The 22,793-nt window shown below is 40.0% G+C and overlaps 1 protein-coding gene across 1 annotated transcript; it reads left to right on the forward strand.

The window, feature by feature from the left end:
• The first annotated feature begins 1,040 nt into the window (after positions 1-1,040).
• Positions 1,041-16,559, forward strand: plekha2 (pleckstrin homology domain containing A2). Its single transcript, XM_044026989.1, has 12 exons — positions 1,041-1,357; positions 7,168-7,331; positions 7,470-7,526; positions 8,551-8,599; positions 8,733-8,830; positions 10,550-10,681; positions 11,403-11,492; positions 11,569-11,637; positions 11,947-12,017; positions 13,166-13,229; positions 14,598-14,675; positions 14,906-16,559. Exons 2-12 carry the CDS (start codon positions 7,191-7,193, stop codon positions 15,356-15,358), a joined length of 1,302 nt encoding a protein of 433 aa, XP_043882924.1. The 5' UTR covers positions 1,041-1,357; positions 7,168-7,190; the 3' UTR covers positions 15,359-16,559.
• The last annotated feature ends 6,234 nt before the right edge of the window (positions 16,560-22,793 follow it).

Consider the following 22,793-nt stretch of genomic DNA (forward strand, 5'->3'; position numbering starts at 1 on the left):
CACAATACTTGATCTAACCATGACCCCTTGACCTACTGGCCTAACCCTAACCTGAACCCAATTCTAATCCTAACCCTAAAACCAGGTCATAACCACCAAAAAGCCCTTTAAAGAAGTGAGGACCAGCCAAAAAAGTCCTCACTTTGCAAAAATGTCCTCACTCGATATAGTTTATACCGGGCATGTCCAAAGTGCAGTCGATTAGTATTATAATGTATTATTTATGGACAGAGTGGGACTTGGACAAAAAGGTAAGGAGTTCTGCTTTGAAAACAGAGTCCCGGGTTTGAAACCCACCAGTGATCTCATTTTATGTTATTTGACTCCAGATGTGAAAGGGTTAGGGTCATTTTTTCTTTTCATTGTTCACTCCTGTGTGGCTTAGATTTGGTTAGAGTACCATTTAAAAATGATAAATGTGACAATGAAAATTTAATTTTTTTATAAAGCAGTGCATTTGTATGTAAATGTTACTTTTGAAAAAAGGACTGAAGTGACCTTTGGACCCGGTACATCTTCACATTATCAAATGTGGCCCTGACACCCCTAGTTTATACTAGTTTTGGTCCTCACAAAGCACAAATACAATAACTCTCTCTCTCTCACACACACACACACACACTCTGGTTTGCATTACTTCAGAAGTCATTAATTTCCTGGACATAACCAGATTTCCAGATAACCCAACTACTACTGGCCTAACCCTAACATGAACTGAACCATGATCACCCTAACCATACAACATGTCTTCTTAACATATAGATAGATAGATAGATAGATAGATAGATAGATAGATAGATAGATAGATAGATAGATAGATAGACAGACAGACAGACAGATAGATAGATAGATATATGTTTCTCTAGAAAACTAGGACAGCGGCCAAACCTGCCGTACCACTGAAGCTGTTATGTTAATACGTGTGGTTTTAGGGCAGTTGAACTGAGTTTAGTTCCTCATATGAAGCAGCCGCAGATCAGTAGCAGGAGGAGGAGGAGAGAGAGAGAGGAGGAGGAGGACCCGGCCGGAGCTGAGAGGGCGCATAGATCACATCCGGGGCTGGTTTATTCTAATAACGAGGCGTCCTACCCGGAAAAAAGACGAGTCGTCTGTAATCCGATCACGCAAACAAACAGATGATACCGCTGACAGTCCGATCCACGCCGGCGTCGTGAGTGTGTGCAGCGCGCTAAAGTTGTTAAAAGTTGCCGGACCATGCTGGTGTTCACCGGGGTCGAGCCAAACAAGTGTCCTGCTGCTCCGCTCTGCTTCGAAGCCGCGCTGGGCGCTGGCTGTGGCGCTGTCTGTGGCGCAGGCTGTGGCGCACAGTGACAGACACACCGAGTCTCCACAGAGGGTGAGTTACACACACAGACAGTCCACAGTGTGTGTGTGTGTGTGTGTGTGCGGTAGGTGTGGCAGGCCGTTGGTTCTGGTGAGTCAGTGCAGGTCATCTGAGCTGAACATGTCTGTCATCATGTCTGTCTGTCTGTCTGTGTGTCTGTCAGGTGATGCTGAGTAACATCTAAGCTTTTCATTGCACTCACAATCCCTTTATTCATGCACTGCTGCAACTGAGAGCTGCAATAAACATTCTTTTCATAATGGACTACTTGTTTGCAGTCTTGTATAAAGTACCTTATTAAAAGTATCTTATCAGAAAATGGCTTTGGTAGAAGTTGAAGTCACTTTTTTATGATATCTCTTAGTCTTAAAGTATATGACATTTGCTGTACGAGTTGTCTGTCAACCGGAAGGCTGTGGGTTCAATTCCTGTCCCTGCTAGTCTATGTGTGTCCTTGAGCAAGACCCCATGTTGCAGCTTCTTTACTGTACAAAATTCACGTATCTGTACTTGACTTTGTTATTTATATTTCTAGCAACTACCTTTGTTACTTGTGACTACTAAATACTGTCAGAAGAAGAAGAGTTGGTAATGGTCTGTTAAGTTTCTTTTACTTCAGTAACATTATAAAAAAGTTTTTGTTTTTGGTAAGATACTTGTACTTTTACTCAAATATCCCCTTTATGTACTTTATACAAAACTGAATACAGACCATAAGACCAACTCTTCTTCTTCTGATTTTATTTGGTAGTAAGTAACAAGTAACAAAGATGGTTAGTGGAAATGTAGGGGAGTACAAGTTGCTGGAAATATAAATAACAAAGTAAAGTGCAGATATGTGAATTTTGTACTTAAGTACAGTCATGAAGTATTTGTACGTATTTGTTACATTACAACACTTGTATGGTCTGTAAAATGTGAGAAAATGTTGATTGGTGTTTGTCAAACTGATGTTCTCAAATGTCTATTATTCAGTTTTAAGGATTTCTTTGTTATATGCAGCAGAGTAACCAGAAAGTATTCACTTTTAAGAAGCTGAACAACCAGAAAACTAATTTCAGTTACTGGAAAAAAAAGGACTAAAACCAATGAAATGATTATCAAAATAGTTGAGGATTCATTTAGTAATCGATTAATGAAATAATTGTTGCAGCCTGTCGCCTCATGTTGACAAGGGGTGAGCATATCTAGTGTATCTTGTATTGGCAGGAATCTGCAGGACACATCACATTATATCACACCGTCACCTCTGTATCTGGATATGAATCTGGTTTGGGTTATAATGTATTCTATATTATATGTATGTAATAAAAATACCAAACACTGAATTAATACATTTACCAAAATAAACTATATAGTGCAGCAGCCACACCATTTATCAAAATAAGATATAGTATTTTTGTATTTTAGTTTAGTTTACTGTGCACACACTATACAGAAGGAAAAAAGATGTGCCACGAGAGGTCAAGAAGCTGCCGGCTGTTACTTTGAAAAGACAGTGGTCATCTGAACGTCTCTGACGTGACTCGTCATCAGCAGATATGTGTTGTTAACAGCTCGGTAAATTAAAGGTACATTTATTGTTGTAAGTGGGTATCCTTCACCTTCACCTCCCCTTATAAGTGTGTTGTAGAACATATGTAGCCTTTGTGTTAAATGTTTAGTTTGTTGGTTGTGGGCTGCTGTAAAAACATGGTGGTACAAAGTGGCAGCTTCTGCCACCATAGCGCTGACTCGTCTCTTGACATAAATATTAAAGGTCTCATTCTGGAGTAATGAAAAACACACACACTTATATAAAAACAAATTGATTAACTTTTATAATAAAATGCAAGGGTGAGAATTTAAAGATAGGAACTGTTTCCACTGTGTAAATATTCCTTTATTTTTTTTCAAAATTTGCACAGAACATAGAACAATACAAACAAAAATAGAATGATTTCATTGGCAGCTTTTGCGATTATTTCAGTTTGGATTAAAGAGTGACCACTAACATCAGTGACTCTGGTGTCAGGCTAATAGAGAGAGATTCATTCATATTCATATTTAGCCGCACATAGAGCAAGCCAGAAGTGTTATTAAGATTTAAATGTTTTATCAAAAATCCCCATGATAAAATGTGAGACGCGTGATATTTGGTACGTGGCGTTTGTGTGCTGCGACAAACCAAAACACCAAAACATAAACACACGTTTGCTGCCTGCAAATCAACATTTATTTATTTATGCTGTGAATAAACCAGCTGCACCTGTGTTATCATTGAAACCCGTATTTCAGTTTTATCATTCATCGTGATGAAACGCGAGATAGTTCAAATGAAATGAAAAGAAAAAGGTTTTTTTTTGTTTTCTGTTTTTTCCAGCTTCTAGAATGTGAATATTGTCTTGGTTTTCTTTGCTCCATTTGAGGAATAAATTGTTAAAACTCAACCATTTTGGTTTGTGGACAAAACACGACATTTGAGAACGTCATCATTTCCAGGTTTGGGAAACATTTTTTCAACATTTTGTGACATTTTATGCACCAAACAAGTACTTGATTAATGGAGAAAATACTTGTGGAACTAATCGTCAGTTGCAGCCCTGATGGATCTCTCTCAGCCCAGGAGAACATTTTGTTTTTGTCACAGTTCCTTCAGCTAAGAGCAGAAATATGTACAGACCAAGGAATTACCATAAAAAGAAAATACACAACATCATCTTTAGGTCGCTTGTTTTGTCCAAAACCAAAAGCTATTATAGTCATATAATAGCTTTTTATAGTATATAGTTTTGCATTTTTTTTTTGTTTATTTTATTTGACTAATAAAATTTTATACCTCATTATGGTGGAAAAATCTTTTGACTCCATGTCGTTGACTTACAGATCAACTTTTTACACAAACATACGTCACAGTGACAATTCCTATTTCAGATTTCAGAAATAATAGGAATTGATCATTAATCCTAAAGTTTGACATTAGATTTAACATAAAAGTGATTTTATACGTCATAGTGTATTTCTTTGTCATCGTTTTTTTTCCCTTGCGTTTTTTAAAACCACCATATTTTCTTATGTGTTATATTTTTAGATTTTGTTTTACCAATCACTTCAAGCTGCATTTTATGTCGGTGGCACTGTATATCGTGTCGCTGCTCATATTATCATTATAATAATAATTATTATTATTATTATTGTTATTATTATTATTATTACCAACCAGTCAAGAAACAAAACAATTCAAATTTTTTGTTGTCTCAAAAATCCAGAGCTGGTCCAAGGCATAATTGAGTTCAGCGGCTGCTTGGGGCCCCCTGATCACCAGGGGTCCTCCAATAGTGTGAGAAACAAAAAAAATGCACAAATCAAAGAATTTAGATGTCTTTAGATACATTTAGATATCTAATTAGTGTTTATTATAAGTGAAAGCTAGTGGCTAAAGTGGCCTAGTATCTGTTCATACTAGGCCACTTTTTTTGTGTTTTCAAGTGTGACACTGGTTTGATGTAAATAAAAATATCAGTAATAGTCTTGGACCCCCCCCAAGTCAAATTCAGCTTCGGCCCCCACAAAGGCTTGGACCGGCCCTGAGTTGTTGTGTAAGTTTGAGAAAGAGAAGATTCAATTTTTAATTTCACATTTTAAAACAACACAATTAGCAAAAAATGACGACAGCTGCACTTGTTACACACACACACACTTTACTGGGAGTGGTTTTAGTTGTGGTAATTCACTCATTCACTCAAGTTTTACTTGTCATATTGAAATACAGAGTAGTTTAATATTTCCATGGCATCTTTAGTGAAAATGCTCCTTCATGTAAATCTATTACACAGTGGATATTGAACTGAATCTTGATTAAACACAAAGTCTGTCGAGTTTGACTTAAGCCAAATATGTATGTCGTTGCATCACCTTTGACCTCTTTTGACCTCTTTTTTTTACTGCCAAAATGTATATTTTAATCTAGGGCTGCAACTATTTTGATAATCAATTATTAAAACAATATTTCTAAATCTTTCAGCTTCTTAAATGTGACCATTTCCTGGTTTCTTTGCTCCATTTGACAAAGAAAATCATTTAAACTGGAAAAACATCATCATTACCTGGATTTTTTCCAACATTTTCTGACGTTTTATGGCCCAAACAACTACCTGATGAATCGAGAAATGAATCGCCAGTTGCAGCTAATTCACGAGTTGACTCTCCAGCCTTTCTTACTCCTGGTTTCTGTGTTGGAGGAAAGATGCTGAACATCTGTGTGTGTGTGTGTGTGTGTGTGTGTGTGTGTGTGTGTCACTTCACCACACTGACTGTGGGAGAAGGAAATATCTCTGAAATCACATCTGTGGTGGACTGTGTGTGTGTGTGTGTGTGTGCCGTGCTTTGTCCTCATGCACACAGACCGTGTTTAGTTTCACTGGTAGATTAGATAATATCCATCAGCTACTGATAAATCGGATAAACACTGCCTGGCTTGTGTTTCTTGGTAAAGTTTTTGCCAGAGATTCCACAGCGTGGCCGCTCTCTCTCTCTTTCTCTTTCTCTCCCTGTGACGGTTAATGGTTAAACCAGAAAGCGCTGTGTGTGTGTGTGTGTGTGTGTGTGTGTGTGTTTATGTGCCACCGTCGCTGGTATCTGACCTCTTGCCACATTGTTCCTACTTTTCCATTACACCCAGGTTTTTTCTGCAGAAGCGCCACTCGCTCGTTTGTATTTCTCTGTCTTATTATAACGGAAGGAGAAAATATGCTGAATGGCTGACGCATCAGAAGCTCAGCCCACAAGTTTTTCAAAGCAGTTTCAAGATGAAGTATTTTCCTAACCATGGTCTTAAAAATAGTTTGACAGGAGGTTCGGCAGCTCGCGCGAAGACGAGAAGGGCTTTTTGTTTGTGTTTTGTTGGGTGATGGTGATGATGATGATGACATTTTCGTGGGATTAATCGGAGAGGTTTGCAGCCAGGACGGTCCTCAAAAAACTATTTTCCATCAATGTCAGTTGCATTGTCTTCTTCTTGGAAAATAAGACTCGGCCACAGATGTTTGCCATCATATCACCTGTGGGGCCACATGACGACCAGGTTCTTTCCATACATTAAAATATCTGGGAAAGTAACGTCCTGTGAAATGGGGAAAGAAAAATCTTTAGTATTATTATAATCCTACAGCTGTACAATAAGTCATTTTTATAACTTTACGTTCAGTCCAGAGAGACGGAAGAGTTCCCACCGTAGCTCAATAAAGAACTCTCAAGCCAAGCGTTCTGCCAGAAGAATGAAATAATACTCCTTCAATTTATTGTCAGAATATCTGTTGTGGATGAAGTTCTCCTGGAAGAAGTGAAATAACCATGAGCATGCCTGAGTGTCTGGGCTGATTAGAACAGTGACACACGTGCATGCCATCCTCTTAATGAACACACACACACACACCCTCAACCCTCTATTCTCCTCTCCTTCTCTTTTCCCCTCTCCTCCCTTCTCCTCCCCTCTCCTCCCCTCTCCTCTCCTCGCTCTCGTCTTTCTTCTCTGGCCAGTGGAAATGTGCGTGTGTGCAGATCCTGAGCGCAGTCTGTAATTTTTGGCTGTGGTGGTGGTGGAGGGCCTCAGCTCAGCCTCAGCTCAGCCTCAGGCTTCGGGGTTTGCTGCTCAGCCTCAATCACGTCACATGAAAAACTGCTGAGTGTGAGCGTGTCTCTCTCTTCCTGTGTGTGTGTGTGTGTGTGTGTATTTATTTGAAATGAAAGATGGTTTCTGCCTGTCCTTGTCTCTGTCTGTTACCTCCTTCAGACGTGCCTCCATGTCAAACTCTTGTCTCTCTCTCTGTGTCCATCTGTCGCAGTGATATGTGATAGCAGCAGCAGCATGCCGTACCTGGACCGACTGAATCGTGTGTGTGGTTTTCTGGACATAGAGGAGAAGGAGAACAGCTGCCGCTTCCAGAGACGATACTTCATCCTGGACACGCAGGGAAATGCTCTGCTGTGGTACATGGACAACCCTCAGGTGCTCCACACACACACACACACACACACACACACACGTTACTCATGCTTGCACAAACGGCAAGAGGAAGTAAAATTGACCAATAGGAGCCGTGTAACCGTGTAACCAATGACGAGTATGTGCGTGTCCGTGTTGCAGAACCTGCCCAGTGGAGCCAGCTTCGTTGGCAGCCTGAAATTAACCTACATCTCGAAGGTAATCTCTCTCGACTGCCCGCCGCTGTGAGGTGTAACTGTTGGAACTCATCCATTCTCAGAGAGTGCACACAAATGGAAACATGCAAATAGGCTTCACAGATACACAGATAACACTCCGGGTTATCTGTGGTTTGGTGTCGGTGGTCACACGCAGCTCTGAGCTGAAGCTCCGTCTCAGTCTCTGTGTGAAGATCTCCAGACGTCGCCCTTTACAGAACGACATCAGGCTTATCCGACTCAGTGGAATCAACTGGGTATCGAGTCTGTATCATTTGTTATGGAATATTGTCAGAGTTAGTGAGCCAATGAGCATGCAGCATGCTGTCTGACCTATGATCTATGATCTATGATCTAGAGGTCAATCCCCGAAGATGACAAAGACGAGAAGATCTAAAGTTCAGATTAAGATTAAGTATGAGAGCAGACAGTTGGTCTGTGTTCGACTGCAAAGAAGATGACTAGGTCAGCTAAAAATGTGAAACAAAAAAAAGGTGCCCAGTATTAGCTGTGAGTATTTTAAGTGCGTAGTATCAACTCTCTTTCTCTTTGAAATAAGACAAACATGATGTGATATTTGACCTTTACATAAACATCTCACATTACACAGAGTGCTGCGTTCATGGTCAGTGCTACTGTAGGAATTTATGTCAGAAGTGTTTGCCTAGTTTTCCAGTTTCTGGTTCTCATTGTTTCTGGTTGGACCACAGGCTGGGCCACTAAGAGGTTGCTCTGGGCCCAAATGTGGCCCACGGACCACCATTGGACTAGGCTGGCTGTAGTGTATTACGTTTTTAAACAAATTCAATAAAATTCTCCTTTTTTCCTCCTCTCCTCTCCACTCCTCTCCTCTCCTCTCCACTCCTCTCCTCTCCCTCTCCTCTCCTCTCCTCTCCTCTCTCTCCCTCTCTCCTCTCCTCTCCTCTCTCCTCTCCTCCCTCCTCTCCCTCCCTCCCTCTCCTCTCCTCTCCTCTCCCTCTCTCCCTCCTCCCCTCTCCTCTCCTCTCCTCTCCTCTCCTCTCCAGGTCAGTGAAGCCACAGCGAAGCAAAAGCCCAAGACAGAGTTCTGCTTTGGTGAGTCAATGTTAGGCAGCAGCAGCAGCAGCACCACCACAATGGTGTTCATGTTGCTTACATAAAATTGTCTAATGACGACGTGGACGTTCATTTTTTCCCTCTTCTTTAATTTTTTTTGAAACTCCTGCAGTCATAAATGCAGTTTCGCGGCGATACTTCCTTCAGGCCAATGATGTCGCCGACATGAGGGACTGGGTCGCTGCTCTCAACAAGGCCAGCAAGATCACTGTGAGTGTCTGTCTGCTGCTCACTCGCTCACTATTTTCACATTCAATTATAAAATAAGCGTAATGTGTAATGTCCACATAGAAAAATGAAATCAGTTACTGATAGTACGGCTGTTAGTTTCCACCTCGGTGCAGGAAGCTGCAGATTGTGGTGATGTGGCAAAAACCAATTTGACCTGCACGGCTGCAGTCGACTGCACACATCATGCCCTTAATGTATGAGGAGATTGTGAACATGTGAATGTGCTATGTGAATGGGTGAAAACTATAGTGTTAAAAAAGAACCGTATAAATACAAACCATATAACACACTTGTGTCACTGCGGTAGAGGTGTCGAAACACTGTTGTGTGTGTGTGTGTGTGTGTGAGCACGTCAGGCACATTTGCATAATATTTGTGTACACTGACATTGCCGGGGTCTTTATAACCGGCACCATCCAGATGTCTCCTGACAGAGAAGAGTGTTTCTCTTTTTGTCTCACCTGCTCACTGACACAGGAAGCAGCGCTGCTCACTATCTCTTTCACTTCCCCCTTCGCTCGGCGCGCTGCTCTGCCGCCGCTTCACGGCTTCCTCGGCCTCAATGAAACTGCGTTAAAAAAAGGTCCTTTTTATGAAAAAAAAAAAAAAAGTCACTGCAGGGAGAAGTAAAACAGTGACAAATGCATTTTGTTTTAGCGATATCCTTTTTTTCATCCTCAGTCACATGAGAGTAGGGAATTTTTATTCCTTTTAAAAAAAAATTCACACATAAAATCCCACTTTTTTTTAACAACACCATAATAAATCTCATGTCATACACCAGGTTTGACAGCCATGTTAGGGATTAAAGACCCTAACATGGCACCAACAACCAAGCCTGCATTCAAAGTCACTTAAATCAGCATTTTCCTCCTTCTTTTGTGCTGAGTTTGAACTGTAGGACGTCGCCATGTCATTGACTGATATGTGAGATATGTGTGTTCACAAGTTGTTGGAACACTGCACCAGGGCTGAACGATTTTTTTTTAGTAATGATCTAATTGCGACGACTTTGACAGGAAATGCAATTGCGAAGGATTAATGTGTGAACATAAACTTATACACGTGTCTTTATCTAATTCCATGGTTCTCAAACTGGTGGTACGTGGAGGAAAATCAGAAATACTGTATAAACCAGGGTACAAAGTAATTTACACAAGAATAATAATAATGATTACAGTCACCTTATCTCTCACTTCATCTTAATCTAATGTCACACTACCAGTGTGACATTAGATTAAGATGAATTGAGAGATTAGGTGACTGTAATCATATGTGATTACAGTCACCTTACAGTCACCATATACTTACAGTCACCATATGACTGTAAGTATATGTGAGGAAGAGGAGGATGACGAATGAGCTAATGATCTTATAGGGGATAAATCTGCCTCCGGTGAAGAGTCTGGAGCTGAAAAGTTTGAGTCTCTGGACACACACGGATGTTTTAATCTGCACTGGTTCAGTGGAGGTGATACTTCCAGTGTTTTCTTTGTTAGTATTTTTCACTTAAAGCATGTGACATGTCGTCTCTGACTGGATGTAAACACATTAGCTTCTGTAATCTATAAAAAAATAGTCATTGTAGTATTGTAGTAGATAGTGTGTGGTCATGACCACTGGCCCCTAGAAGCAAATGTTTCCCCCTCAGTTTGTTTCTGCCGCTAATGTCACGTAATGTCATCTACTCGCTGACAGGTTCCTAAATCTGGCCCTGCACCACAGAGGTCTGATGTGACCGCGGTGATCGCGGACAGTCACGGTGGGAAGAGACAGCAGGCCTACAAAACTGAGATCATCGGCGGAGTGGTGGTGCACACTCCCATCCAGGTAAAGTAGAGAGGAAGCTTCAACCAGTGTTGATGCAAACAAAAGGATTCTTTTCTTGATCCATCGACAACCAAAATGTCAAACCTGGAAGTGATGATGTTCTCAAATGTCTCGTTTTGTCCACAAACCAAAATGATTCAGTTTTGATTATTTCTTTGTTATACGGAGAAAAGAAACCGGAGAACATACACATTTAAGAAGCTGAAAAACCCGAAAACATCTTTAAAATTATGAAAAAAAAAAACCGCACCTCAAAGCGATTAATGTAGCAGTCGTTTAATAATCCAGCAATTGTTTCAGCCCTAGACTCATCGATGTATTTAATCTGACAGTGGTATTTACCCTTGTGCTCACATGACACAGATCGAGGTAATAGTACTTCACTAAAGTCACTAAATAGACAGTTTTTCTTTTATTTTTGTTCATAACTATGAGCCAAGCAAACTTTCAACGGTGTGTTTACATAGTTATTGAAAATGAAAAAAAGAATGATCATTTCTTTAGAAATTGCCTATAGGTTGTGCTCTGTACTGTACATTCTTATATCCTCTGTATATACATTTTAACATAGTAATGCGGGGAAAAAAGCAGCCTAAATGCTCATGTGTTCTAAGGTTTAACGTCGACAAAGCAAAAGTCGCAACCCACCCGAGCGTTTACATAACAGTGACCTGCACTGTTGCACAGGTAATGACGATGGTTTAATGATGACTCCTTTCAGAACGAGAACGAAGACACCGAGGGGAGAGAGCGGAAGGGCAACAGGCTGGGCGTGTTGAGATGTGGTTACTGTGTGAAACAGGGAAATGTGGTGAGTACTCAGAACACTTCGCCGTATCACGTGTGAGTAATAAAGTCACTGTGTGTAATGCGGTGTATGTTTTCAGAGGAAAAGTTGGAAGAGGCGGTTTTTCACTCTGGACGACAACACAGTCAGTTACTACAAGTCCGAGGGGGTGAGGATCCAGGACTTTTGTCCTCTTGTCTGTATTTGTGGAGACTGTGGTTCATAAACTGTACAGAAAAATGGACATAGTGGACGACTATACTCATTGTTACCGTAGCCATCTATTCAGACACAGTTCCTTTTGCTTTCTGTGGGTTCGCCCCCTGGTGGCTAACTCCTACTTCCTTCCTACTTCCTTCCTTTTATTTATTTATTTATTTTTTAAAAAAAGGAAAACCCACATCCATTTTTTATGTTGAGTCTATGCCATGGTCTTTTTTGTCTCTCATGTCTGACCCTGTGTCTGTGTTTGTTACAGGACAAGGAGCCGCTCAGGGCCATTCAACTGAGGGACATTCAGAGGGTCCACGAGTGTCTCGTCAAGTCAGGGTGAGTCAAACACCGATCACTGAAGTGAACAAATACAGAAACTGTATAGGAGTGTATGATGCACTCTGGACAGGCTCTTGCCTAGCATAAATAATGATTGTCGTTTCATTATAGAAAATGTCAGAAAATGTTGATCCCCAAGCCTAAAAATGTCAGTAAACCGAAATTAGCACGAAATGGACCAAAGAAACAAATGAATATTCACATTTAAGTCACTGAAAAAAGCAGAGAGACAGCTTTAATGATGAAAAAACAAAAACTGAACCAGTTAATCAGTTACAATAAACAGTATCAAACCTGCAGGTTACATACAGACAGCAGGATACGTTGGCACATGATACAGTATTGACTAAAATTCTGTCTGGTGCCGTATGTTGTCATCGTGTCACATGATATTAAAACCTTGCAGGAGTAAGTTAGTCGCAGTTCTCTGATTGAGATTTGTCTGAAATCCACCTGTGGCAACAACACTCACTGTCTTTACTGGCTTAAAGGCTTCATGTGGTACATTTTCTTTCTAAGAAATACAGAACTATTCACTTTCGTGTTCTTATTTCCTCTAGAGAGATTTGTTCTGGGAGTTTATATATCCAGTATACAAGTGTTTTAATTTCCAGTCGGTGGTAAAATTGGATCGGTTGAGGAAAAGTAGATATGCACTCATACTTTTCTCATAAATAAGTCAATTCTATGATTATGTCAGCCTTCAGATCTTCCAAAATATAAATGCTTTTATCGTAATTTCTAGTTCCACAGGCATATTTCTGCCAACATCACAAATGATCCGGCAACTTGATGTCAGAGAAAACTCTGAGAGTTAACTGCCTTACGTTCACTTATTAACCTTCTACAGATCAGTGGTTCTCAAACAAGACCGTAAATAAGACCTTATTTCTCTTCTTATACGTTGACAATTACATGGCAAAAGTGCTGAAATTTCACAGTGACACAGTGATACAAAATAAATGTATAATTAACGTTTGACTACTAATTTCCTCCAGAATTATTAGAATCAGCCTCGTTTACAGTTCCGAGTTTTCTAAATGTGCATTTCAAAAACAAATCATGCCACAGTTGATTTGTTTATGATGTCACAGAAAGAGACTCTTTATGTTGCTTTGCTTTACCACCTCTGTGTTTCATTACAGGGAACTCCTGCTGAGAGACAACCTGTTTGAAATCATCACCAGCTCCCGGACTTTCTACATTCAGGTAAAACCCCTTTCACCTGGTCATTCTTTAAAGTTAGTTTTTAAAGGGTTTGATTCGCTGATTTAAGACGGTGATCTGTATTTGCAGGTGTGTGTGTGTGTGAGTTGTTTTCTCTAAATGCTCTGCTGCTGATGTGTGGCACAAGTATGAAAAGTTTGTTTTTGTGAAACTGGCACAGCCATCTGTTACCATAACAACAACATCCTGCACAGCTGATGAAGATTGGGGATGTGATCAGGACGGACGGACTCAAAGGAAGCATGACAAAAAAAATGAAGCAAAATCCAGGTGGTTTAGACACCAAAATTAAAAAATATTTGAAAATAAAAATGTGTATATGTATATATATATATACATATACATATACACATACACAGTATATACATATACTATATCTGCTTACACATGACATCAAGTCAGGATGAAACAACAAAAACAGATCATTTTTGCCTAAACATGACATAAGTGAACAGTATGCACTTTCTGCTGCTCAAAACAATAAGAAAAGACCCCGTTTGATGTGAGATTATGGGAAATTGTTGTCTTGTTTGTTTCCCCTGTGCTTTTGTGTCTTGTGTGTTGAGAGCTTTGGTGACAGAATGTGCAGCAAAGAAGTTTAACTCACTAAATCCAGCGAGGGTATAATGAAACAATTATCGACATCACTGTTCCTGCTGATGATGTAACTCTTTAAACATAGGGTACAAATATATTTAGTTTTCCTTATAAAGATTACATGTTTTTATTACTTTAACAGGCCAATGGCAGTGGGGATCAAAATAAACCACAGTGGCAAACGTTAATGTCCCTGTGGAAATATGTCATTGCAGCAGTTTGTTTCATTAGTGAGTCGCAGGCTCTGCTTCTTAACACTAACATTACAATAAACAACTTTTTTTTCTTTACTTGTTGTCACTGCTTTTTACACGTCATACATCTATTGACATTGTATTTTTTAATACAGCAATTTTTAAAATACATCTTTTGAATTCACCCTAGTTTACTCCATGTTCCCCTCAAAGCCATGTGTCCATGAAAGTGTCCCTGCTCTATTCCTGACATCATAGGGTTTTTTTTTGTTATTGTTTTGATTGAGTAGAAATAACTGCATTTAAAAGATGCAAACATGATGTGACACTCACTCACTCACTCATCTTCTACCACTTTATCCTCTAACATGAGGGTCGCTGGTGCCAATCCCAGCAGACCCTGGACAGGTCACCGGTCCATCACAGGGACACGTACATAAAGACAAACAACCATTCACTCGCTCACACACTCACATCATGTGTGTGTGTGTGTGCAATCGGCTGTGAAAAAGCCTGCAGACATGCTACACTCTTAACTTGTAATAACTTTTCTCTGCAGACAGATTCTCCAGAGGAAATGCACGGTTGGATCAAGGACATCGAGATGAAGATCCAGGAGTTCAGAGGTCCCCCTAAGGTAACGCTGTTGTTTCACCTGTTTCCTCTGGAACAAGACATCAATAACAATCTCTTTTCTCTGACTGTGTGTGTGTGAATCATAAAGCTGGTGTGCTTTTTGTTTATTTCCATTACAAACAGTAACTACATTTCACCATTTCTTTGCTCCCTTGTCAGTTATTTATCCTTTGCTTGTGATGTTGTCCAGGATTTTTTAGCTGGTTTTTTCATCTCTCTCTTTTATTGCAGGGTTTTTCATTTAAACGTGCGTCTTCCCTCTACCGGAGTCACAATTCCTCCTCTGCGCCGCGTGGTCAACATGGCGATGAGGGCAGACCTGTGCTGGTGAAGTCCTGCTCTGTGGCTCCGGGCTGGCAGCCGTGGACGCCCGTCCCACCGTGCGAGCCCTCCATCCTGGACGCGGAGGACGAAGACTGCGCGTTCAGCTCGGTGCCCACCTTACCCTCTCTCTCCTCCTCCTCCACCTCTTCCTCCACCTCCTCCTCCTCCAACTCCCTCTCCGCGCCGGCCCCTTGCCCGAGCGCGAATCCCGTCCCTTCCACCAGTGGACTGGGGATGCTCACGGCGTCTGGGGATGTGGCGTGTGGGCGTCGGAGACACCGCTCGCAGCCTCAGTCTCACACCAGATGCAGCTTCCCCTTCAGCCTGGACGACGACGGCATCCGCACCACAGATGTCTAGTCCAGTGAAGTCTGCGCAGGCTCCTGTGTGGACCTTAGTGTTGGTACCTGCTTTTTAAATGAATGTGACTGCTAATAATAGTATTGATGAGACGCTGTGACCAGAGTTTGGGGCCCCCTGCTGGTCTGTTAAGTGCTTTGCAGATGAAGGATCACCTTGCTGGAAGAAGACCACAAGTCACAGGTGGCGTTTTCATTGTTCACAGGACTGTGAAAGAGTGTGTTTTTTAGTGTGACTTCCTCTCAAAACTTGAATAGTCTTGTTAGTAGTTCATTTAGATTTGGCACATGATTCAAATTTGGCTCCCGTTGGGTTTGTATTACTTTGAAGTGTTTTTTTTTTTTGTTTGTTTTTTAACAAATAAGTGTCCATATGTTTTATGTTCAAACTTATGTTCTAAAAAAACTCCAAATGATTTGGTTGGCTTTATTTCTCCTGTTGAGCCGAGCAGTGTTTTCCTGTGCTTTTCCTCCTCAGACGTTACAGTGTATGTAAAAGCTCACGTCCACTTACCTTCATTTATAATTAACAAGCACTTATTACAACAATCTAATCAGGTGTCTGGGTGAATATCCTGTAGGTCTCATGAAAATAAAATTTAAAAAACAAAAGGTACTCACATGCTAATTGAGTTTGAAGTCAGCAGCAGCAGCAGCTTCTCTGTGTTTGCACTATGTTTGAAACTTTTCTCCTCCTCCTCTTTTTAAAACGTGGCTTCAAGATCAATCGTCAGTAAACTGTGATTCCTCTCTTTGCTTTTGATGTGGTACCGCAACAGCACTGCAGTGTTTTCGAGGTACTCTGTCATAGAATGTACTTCCACTATCAGAGTACAGCTGATCAGCTGGTCGACAGCTTTGTTAATGTGATTTTATGGAACTGCAGCATTACATGGGAAAATGTGCCACTACTTTTGGTAATTTAATTTTTAAAATTCTGCACATTTTTTTTGCTTTTCTCGTTTATTTTGCTGTTGTTGTTGTTATTATGTTTTGGCCACAGCTTCCACAGCAGCTATTCTTCTGAGAAGCTGCTGTGTCTCAGAAGATACGTTTTTGTTTGCTGTCGTTCAGCCTCAACACTTAATTGATGTGGTACCGCGCTCCACGCCTGTTTCCGTTTTCTGAACGCGTGTGCACTCGTTCTGCTTGCGTACACAGTTAATTTTCCTTCTTGTACATTAAATGACGCTTTTTATTTGTCTGTGTTTCATCGTCTCTTTAATTTGATTGTTGATGTTAGATTTTTTCCACACTGAATCCACATTTTGCGGCGGAAAAGTTTTCTAATTTACCTTCATCTTAGGAGTAAAATGTCAAACTGCCAGACGTGCAGAAGGGTCACGGTCGACACATTTGCCCTTTTACAGTGTCACCTCTAACGCATGCACATCATGTAGATGAAGCCTTTGCCCGGTGGTTGTGTTAAGTGAAGTGTTTGACATGTCCAGTGCAAAGGTCCGTCATGTAAAATGCCTAAAACACTGTCCTGACCTCTGTCCACTTCACTACAGCTGTGTGTGGCTGCAGGTCAGAAGTGAGAGTAGAAAGTGTCTCCACTCAACAGATTAACGTGTGTCTTTATGTCAGAAAAAAAGACAAAAAACTCAAGGCCTCGAGTGCTGGTGAAATGTCAGCAGTGTTGAAATGAGTTTTCAGTCTGTTAAAGACGGAGCTCCCTCAGGTACTGAGAGAATGCCAAGCAGACGTGATGATTAAAAGAGTGATGGAAGTTTTGTGAGGGTTTGGGAAGGAAAACAATATTACAGTGAATCTGAGTTTGTGGAGAACATGTTTTAATCAAACTGCTTCTGTATCACCTAATATTGCATCTGTCAGTGCTCACAATTGGCGGTTTTGATATTAATACCATATTGAATATTTTTAATCAATACTCGGTTCTATCTCTCATCCATGTGAGTACCTTGAGTTTCGCTCATGAAACACTTCACTGATGAGGTAGAGACTGATGTTATCAGTCCAGCAAGGTTAAAATAAAGTGGAACATAAAAGCTTTAAACCGATTAATCGATTATCAAAATAGTTGTCAATTAATGTAGTAATCGATTAATAATCAATTAATTGTTTGAGCTCTAGCTGCAAACTTACTAATATGAATATGAATAATGATCATTATTACAATGATAATGTTTATATATGAATCATAAAATAATTAAAAACAACAACCACAAGGAAATATGTAGCAACTAAGGTTACACAATACAGAGATACATAGATTTAGCAATACAATTAAGCAAAACAGAAATGAACAGGATCATTAAACAAAAACTAAAGGAGAGATGGCAAAAACAGTGGGAGGAGGAGAGGAAAGTTAGATGGTTTTACAGTATCCAAAGAAAAGTGGGAGCAGCAAGGCACAGAGGAAAATATAATATTGAGGATCAGATTTGGCCATACAGGATTGAACAACACATTATTCCTCATCAATAAACACAATACAGACAGATGTGATCACTGTGGGCAGGAGGAATCCATTCATCATGGTATATAACACAATGTCAGAAATACCAAAGTAATGATTAAAACGTTGAGAGACATTGATGAGGAATTGGAGTTGGTAGATGTATTGCAGAAGAACCGCAGTGAGTGTTACAAGATATTACTTCAGTTTCTTAAAATCACAAAGTTGATTGGGATGTATATGTATGCATATATAGGTTGTTCTTATTTTGTGTTTTGTAGTATGTATATCTGTATATATATATATATATATATATATATCATTATTATTTATTTTATTATTTTTACTTTTAAGTAATAGTTCAGTTAGATCAACATTGCGAGCCACACTCCATACCAGATGGTGGCGGTAATGCTCCGCCATAAACCCTCAGAAAAGAAGACACCGCACACCTGCTCGTCTTCACACAGGTGTTTTTCAATCAGCTGATGACCGCTGATTACTTCCTCCTCCTCTTCTTATTTAAACTTCCTCCAGACAAAAGTTCCGTGATGTTACTTTGAAGAGAATCTGCACGAGCCGTGGAACGAAAAAAAAACGACGCAAAAAAAAAGTGTCGCTGCTTAACTACTGAAACTGTTCCGGGAGGAGGGAACTTGTGGCGGTAATGCGCCAACCGCCCTTAAACCTCAAAAAAGAACGAGGGAACTTTAAAAAAAGAAGAGAAATAGAAGGAAAGTACCGCGGCGTGACGTCAGACGCCGAAATGCACCGCGTGCATAAACACTCAGCAAGGCGCTCCAGGGTGGCGTGTTCGACCTGGTCCAGATTGGAGGCCCGTCCAGATTGGTGAGTAACTTTTGTCAGTTATCTTAATAGTGACTCTGTTTGCTGAATGATATGCTCAAATTTAGACCTGCTCATTGTCCGCTCAATTCTGCCTTCATTTTTAATTCTGCCTTAGTTATTTATAAAATGTTAAATGTTGTTCACTGTTTCTAAATTCAGTTCTATTCTTAAATTATTTGGTTTCAATGATTGATATGAATGATGATAGAGTAAATAAATGAAGAAATGTTCACATTTAACAAAGTAAAAAAAATCTGAATCTCAAACACTTAAACCAATCCATTATCAAAATAGACAAAACAAGGCTAAAAACAAGTTAAAATGGCTGCTGTGCTATGTTAACTCACTGTTCCACTCATGGTCATTACTATTGAGTTTTTTACTGGAAAGACTTATTTGTTTTTTTATGTTAAATGTTTAAAAGCAGATTCAGGGTTATACATGTGTTTTATAATGCTAAACTTTTAATGTAGTCATTAAAATACAAACTTTTTTGTTTTAAAGGAACAACCTGCTTCCTGCTCACGGAGACCTGGTCGGACCCGCCATATACAAAAGCCTGAGGCTGTCAAAAAAAGGTGAGTGTCACCTTTAGAGATCATTTACTATATCATTGAAAATGTTATGGCTAATTTTCATAATGTATTTAACTGGTGGCAATATATCATATTAATTTAATCACGCATGTATAATACAAGTTGTTTGTGTTTTTAAAGAGTGTGGCTGTATGAGGTACTGACATTTCTATACTTGAACGTAAAGACACTCCTTAAATCTTAACCAACTTTATTCTACATCACTTGTGATTATGTTCACTGTTAGAATAGAATCTTTTCACTGAAAATGAGTCTTAATATCTCAGGCTGGGTGAACCATGTTTGTAAGTCGTACAAACACATTCTAGAACACCTTACCTGGTTATTTTACACCTGTAACAATATGAACTTGAACATTGTCAAGGCTGGAGACTGGACTCAAGCATTTTTTTTGTTTGTTTTTTTTTCTCCTCAGATTGATCTTCATGAAGACTGTCAAATAGTAGGTGTCATGATTTAATTCTGGGTGGCCGCCGTGTCCCCACTCTTTCTTGGCCGCCGTGCCTACATCTCTCTGCACTGTCCAACATGGCCACGTTCTTTCTATTCTCCTGCTTTCCTTCCAACATTTCCTTTTTAAGGAGTCCACATTTTTTTAATTTCTTCTCTGGGGGCTACTGTCTTGGCCTCCATGTGTGGTAGGGTTTGCAGAGTAGGGGAATAAACAAAAGAAAACTTGTGTGTTAATCTACCGTTAGCCATACAACGTTAAAGTAGATCCTGGTGATTTACAAACACAGTACCTGGCTTTGGATGGCAGCCCTGCCATTGCCTTTGTATTGCCATACGTCCCTTAATGCAAGTAGGCCATAATCGCTAACTGTGCCCGTGCCTTCATGACCTACTTGTGTCATTGTACGTCTGGCTTGCGCGTATAGTAATTTTACATAGGCAAACATGGGTGCATTCCGCGTCCATGCACAGTAAGTGAACTAACCTGTACTTTCCTTCTAGCATCAGTCAAGAGGAGCACCGACATCCCTGCATGTCCATCTTAATTAGATTGCGTTTTAGTTAAATTTAAAATTTAAAATGGAAAGTGCAGATTTTCTTTCTTGCTTGGCCGCCGTGCCATTACTATACCTGCTCTGACCTGAATCTTTATTCTTCATGGCCACTGTGTCATGACTGTACTTGGTCTTGGTGTTTATGCCAGTCTATCATTTCTGATCTGTTTTTCCTACCAATTTGTTCTGGTAGAGTGTGTGTGTGTGAGTGAGTGATGACTGACTTGGACTGACCTTTGGACCAAGACTAACACTCCAATTGACTTTACTGCACCAGAAAGGTGGACACAATTTATGGTGCAAGACTGGCAAGATGCACACTAATTAGACATCAAGCAAATTCAAATTATTTCAAGAACAGGTCAAATGTTTACCTTTCAGGTAAGTATTAAAGGCCTTTGCCACATGATCTTTGTGGGTAAATTGTGTCCACTCAATTTATAAAGTTAATTTGCATCTAAACATTTACAATGCCTGACACTATGGCGTGCTTTTTTTTGTTTTGCAACTTTATTTACACACAGACACATGCCAAGACTGCCGTCATGGCATGTGTCACTGTCTCTCTCGCTGTTCTGTCTATCCTGTGTGTCTTTCTGTCTGTCTGTCCTGTGAGTCTGGTGTCAGTCTGTCTGTCCTGTGTGTCGGATTTAGTCACATTTTTAGTCTCAACTTAAGTGGATGATTTTAAAGTTGATTAGTCTTGAGGCGTCTGATTTCTGCAGGGTATTCTGGTACCTTATTTTGAAATGGCTTTAATTTAAACATTTAATTTTGGTCTTGAATCTCAGGTATAGTTGCAACTTGGACTGTTGACAAACGTGGAAGCTGATGAATCATGTAGTAAATGCATCAGTTTACTCTAGCTTGTTAAAAGTTCTTTCAAAGTGCTGTAAAAATGTAGTAATTGATTATGATGAGCTAGACCAGGTCTTCCTTTATACTCAACTGGTAATTGCTTTGATAAGATAAATGGTTCCTGATTTGATTATGAAGCTAAACTTTTGATTTATATGCAAGTGTAGTCACATTAGATTGTAGGTGCTATCCAGCCCATGGATAATGTGATATACTTTAAATCTGGCATTTGTTGGCACACTTTTGATATCCATTTAAGTCTTAAACTTTACGCACTGCCATCAGCCTTTGTAGTCTCTTACTGAAATCGAATTCAATATTAATGCTGACTTGTCTCACTCTGCCAAGTTTATTTCCCTCTAAAGGAGTTGAACCTGTTTGTGTTCATAGTCTTTCTGCGCGTCATGTTGGGAGGCCTCCCAGCAGGGGATTTTTATCTTCCCCTGCAAAACTATATGTTACTCGCCTTAGGGATGCAGGGCTATCCTGCATAGTTTCTTTCATAAATTACATTGTAGGTTGCAGGATTAGAGCGCGTTTCTTTTCTTTAGGAGGACACAAACCTGGCAGAGAGACAACTCAGATTATTTAAGTGAAAGTTGCGCCAAATGATCAAACTTTTTTATCTTTCTTTCTCTAGAATTTGGCTTCATGTTAAAGACTGTTGTGCAAGTACCCTCTTGTAGCAGGAGTGAGCAGCTGCAGCTTTTTAATGTATTTTTCATTATTTGATTTGTTTCTTGGATTGACTTGGTGTCTGGTGTCTTTGTGGTTAAGAGTGATCATGTAAACGTGTAAACACAAGTGGTCTTTTGCCTCTTATTTGCGAAGCTGGCAGCTGGTTGAAATGATAGGACTTTATGGCTTGCCCAAAGTGGGATTTGTGATAGAGCATAGTGTTAACAGCTCACCATACACTAGCTATTTCAGCGAGCAAGTGTCTGAAGTCCGTTATTACCCATGACTTTCTTTCAAATTTCACAATTTAGGCAGCTTGTAGAGTCATTAGGAAGATGCTTAATCCCAATGTCTTGGTTGGTTGCATGAGAAACTGCTATCTCTTAGATGTGTTGGCGAAGTTCCTCCTCTGATTTTTGTAGACTTCCCTTAAAGTTTCTCTCCGCTTTAACTCTTGTTGAGCTATACATTAAATGATTCCTCCAACTTGTCTCCATATCAAATGTTTTTCTCCCTGCAGCCTTCCACCACCCACTGCTGCTGTTGCATCTGCTAAAGGTAGCCGTATCCTGATTCACTGCATCTTCATGTGTTGGGTAAGAAGTGTCATTAGACTACTAACAATGTAAACACCTTTTAAATGCTTGATCTAATTTACCGAAGTGGTTCATCAGCTTAGGACAGAAAATCATTGAATTTTGCGTTCTTGGGGTCAGTAACCTGACCTCTAAATGTTTGGGAAACCATGCAAAAGATCACAAGCTCTCTGCTTGACCCAACAGCATCGATGTTTGAGTTATTTAATTGCTCAATTTTTAAATCAGTCAAGATTTTATGAGCTGGGTCGTCTTCACACAACAGAGAACAAGGTAAATTGAGTCGACTCGTAACATGGTAAGACATTTCGTCCTTCCCCTTCTTCTCTCTGTGTGAGGAAATCTGGCCACGGATCCTGACTGAGTGGCATACCATGGCTGTGCAGTTTCCAAAATCAGACAAGGATCCATCTGATTTTGTGACTCGGCC

This window comes from Solea senegalensis, linkage group LG5 (assembly GCF_019176455.1).
Source record: "Solea senegalensis isolate Sse05_10M linkage group LG5, IFAPA_SoseM_1, whole genome shotgun sequence".
Lineage (NCBI taxonomy): Eukaryota > Metazoa > Chordata > Actinopteri > Pleuronectiformes > Soleidae > Solea > Solea senegalensis.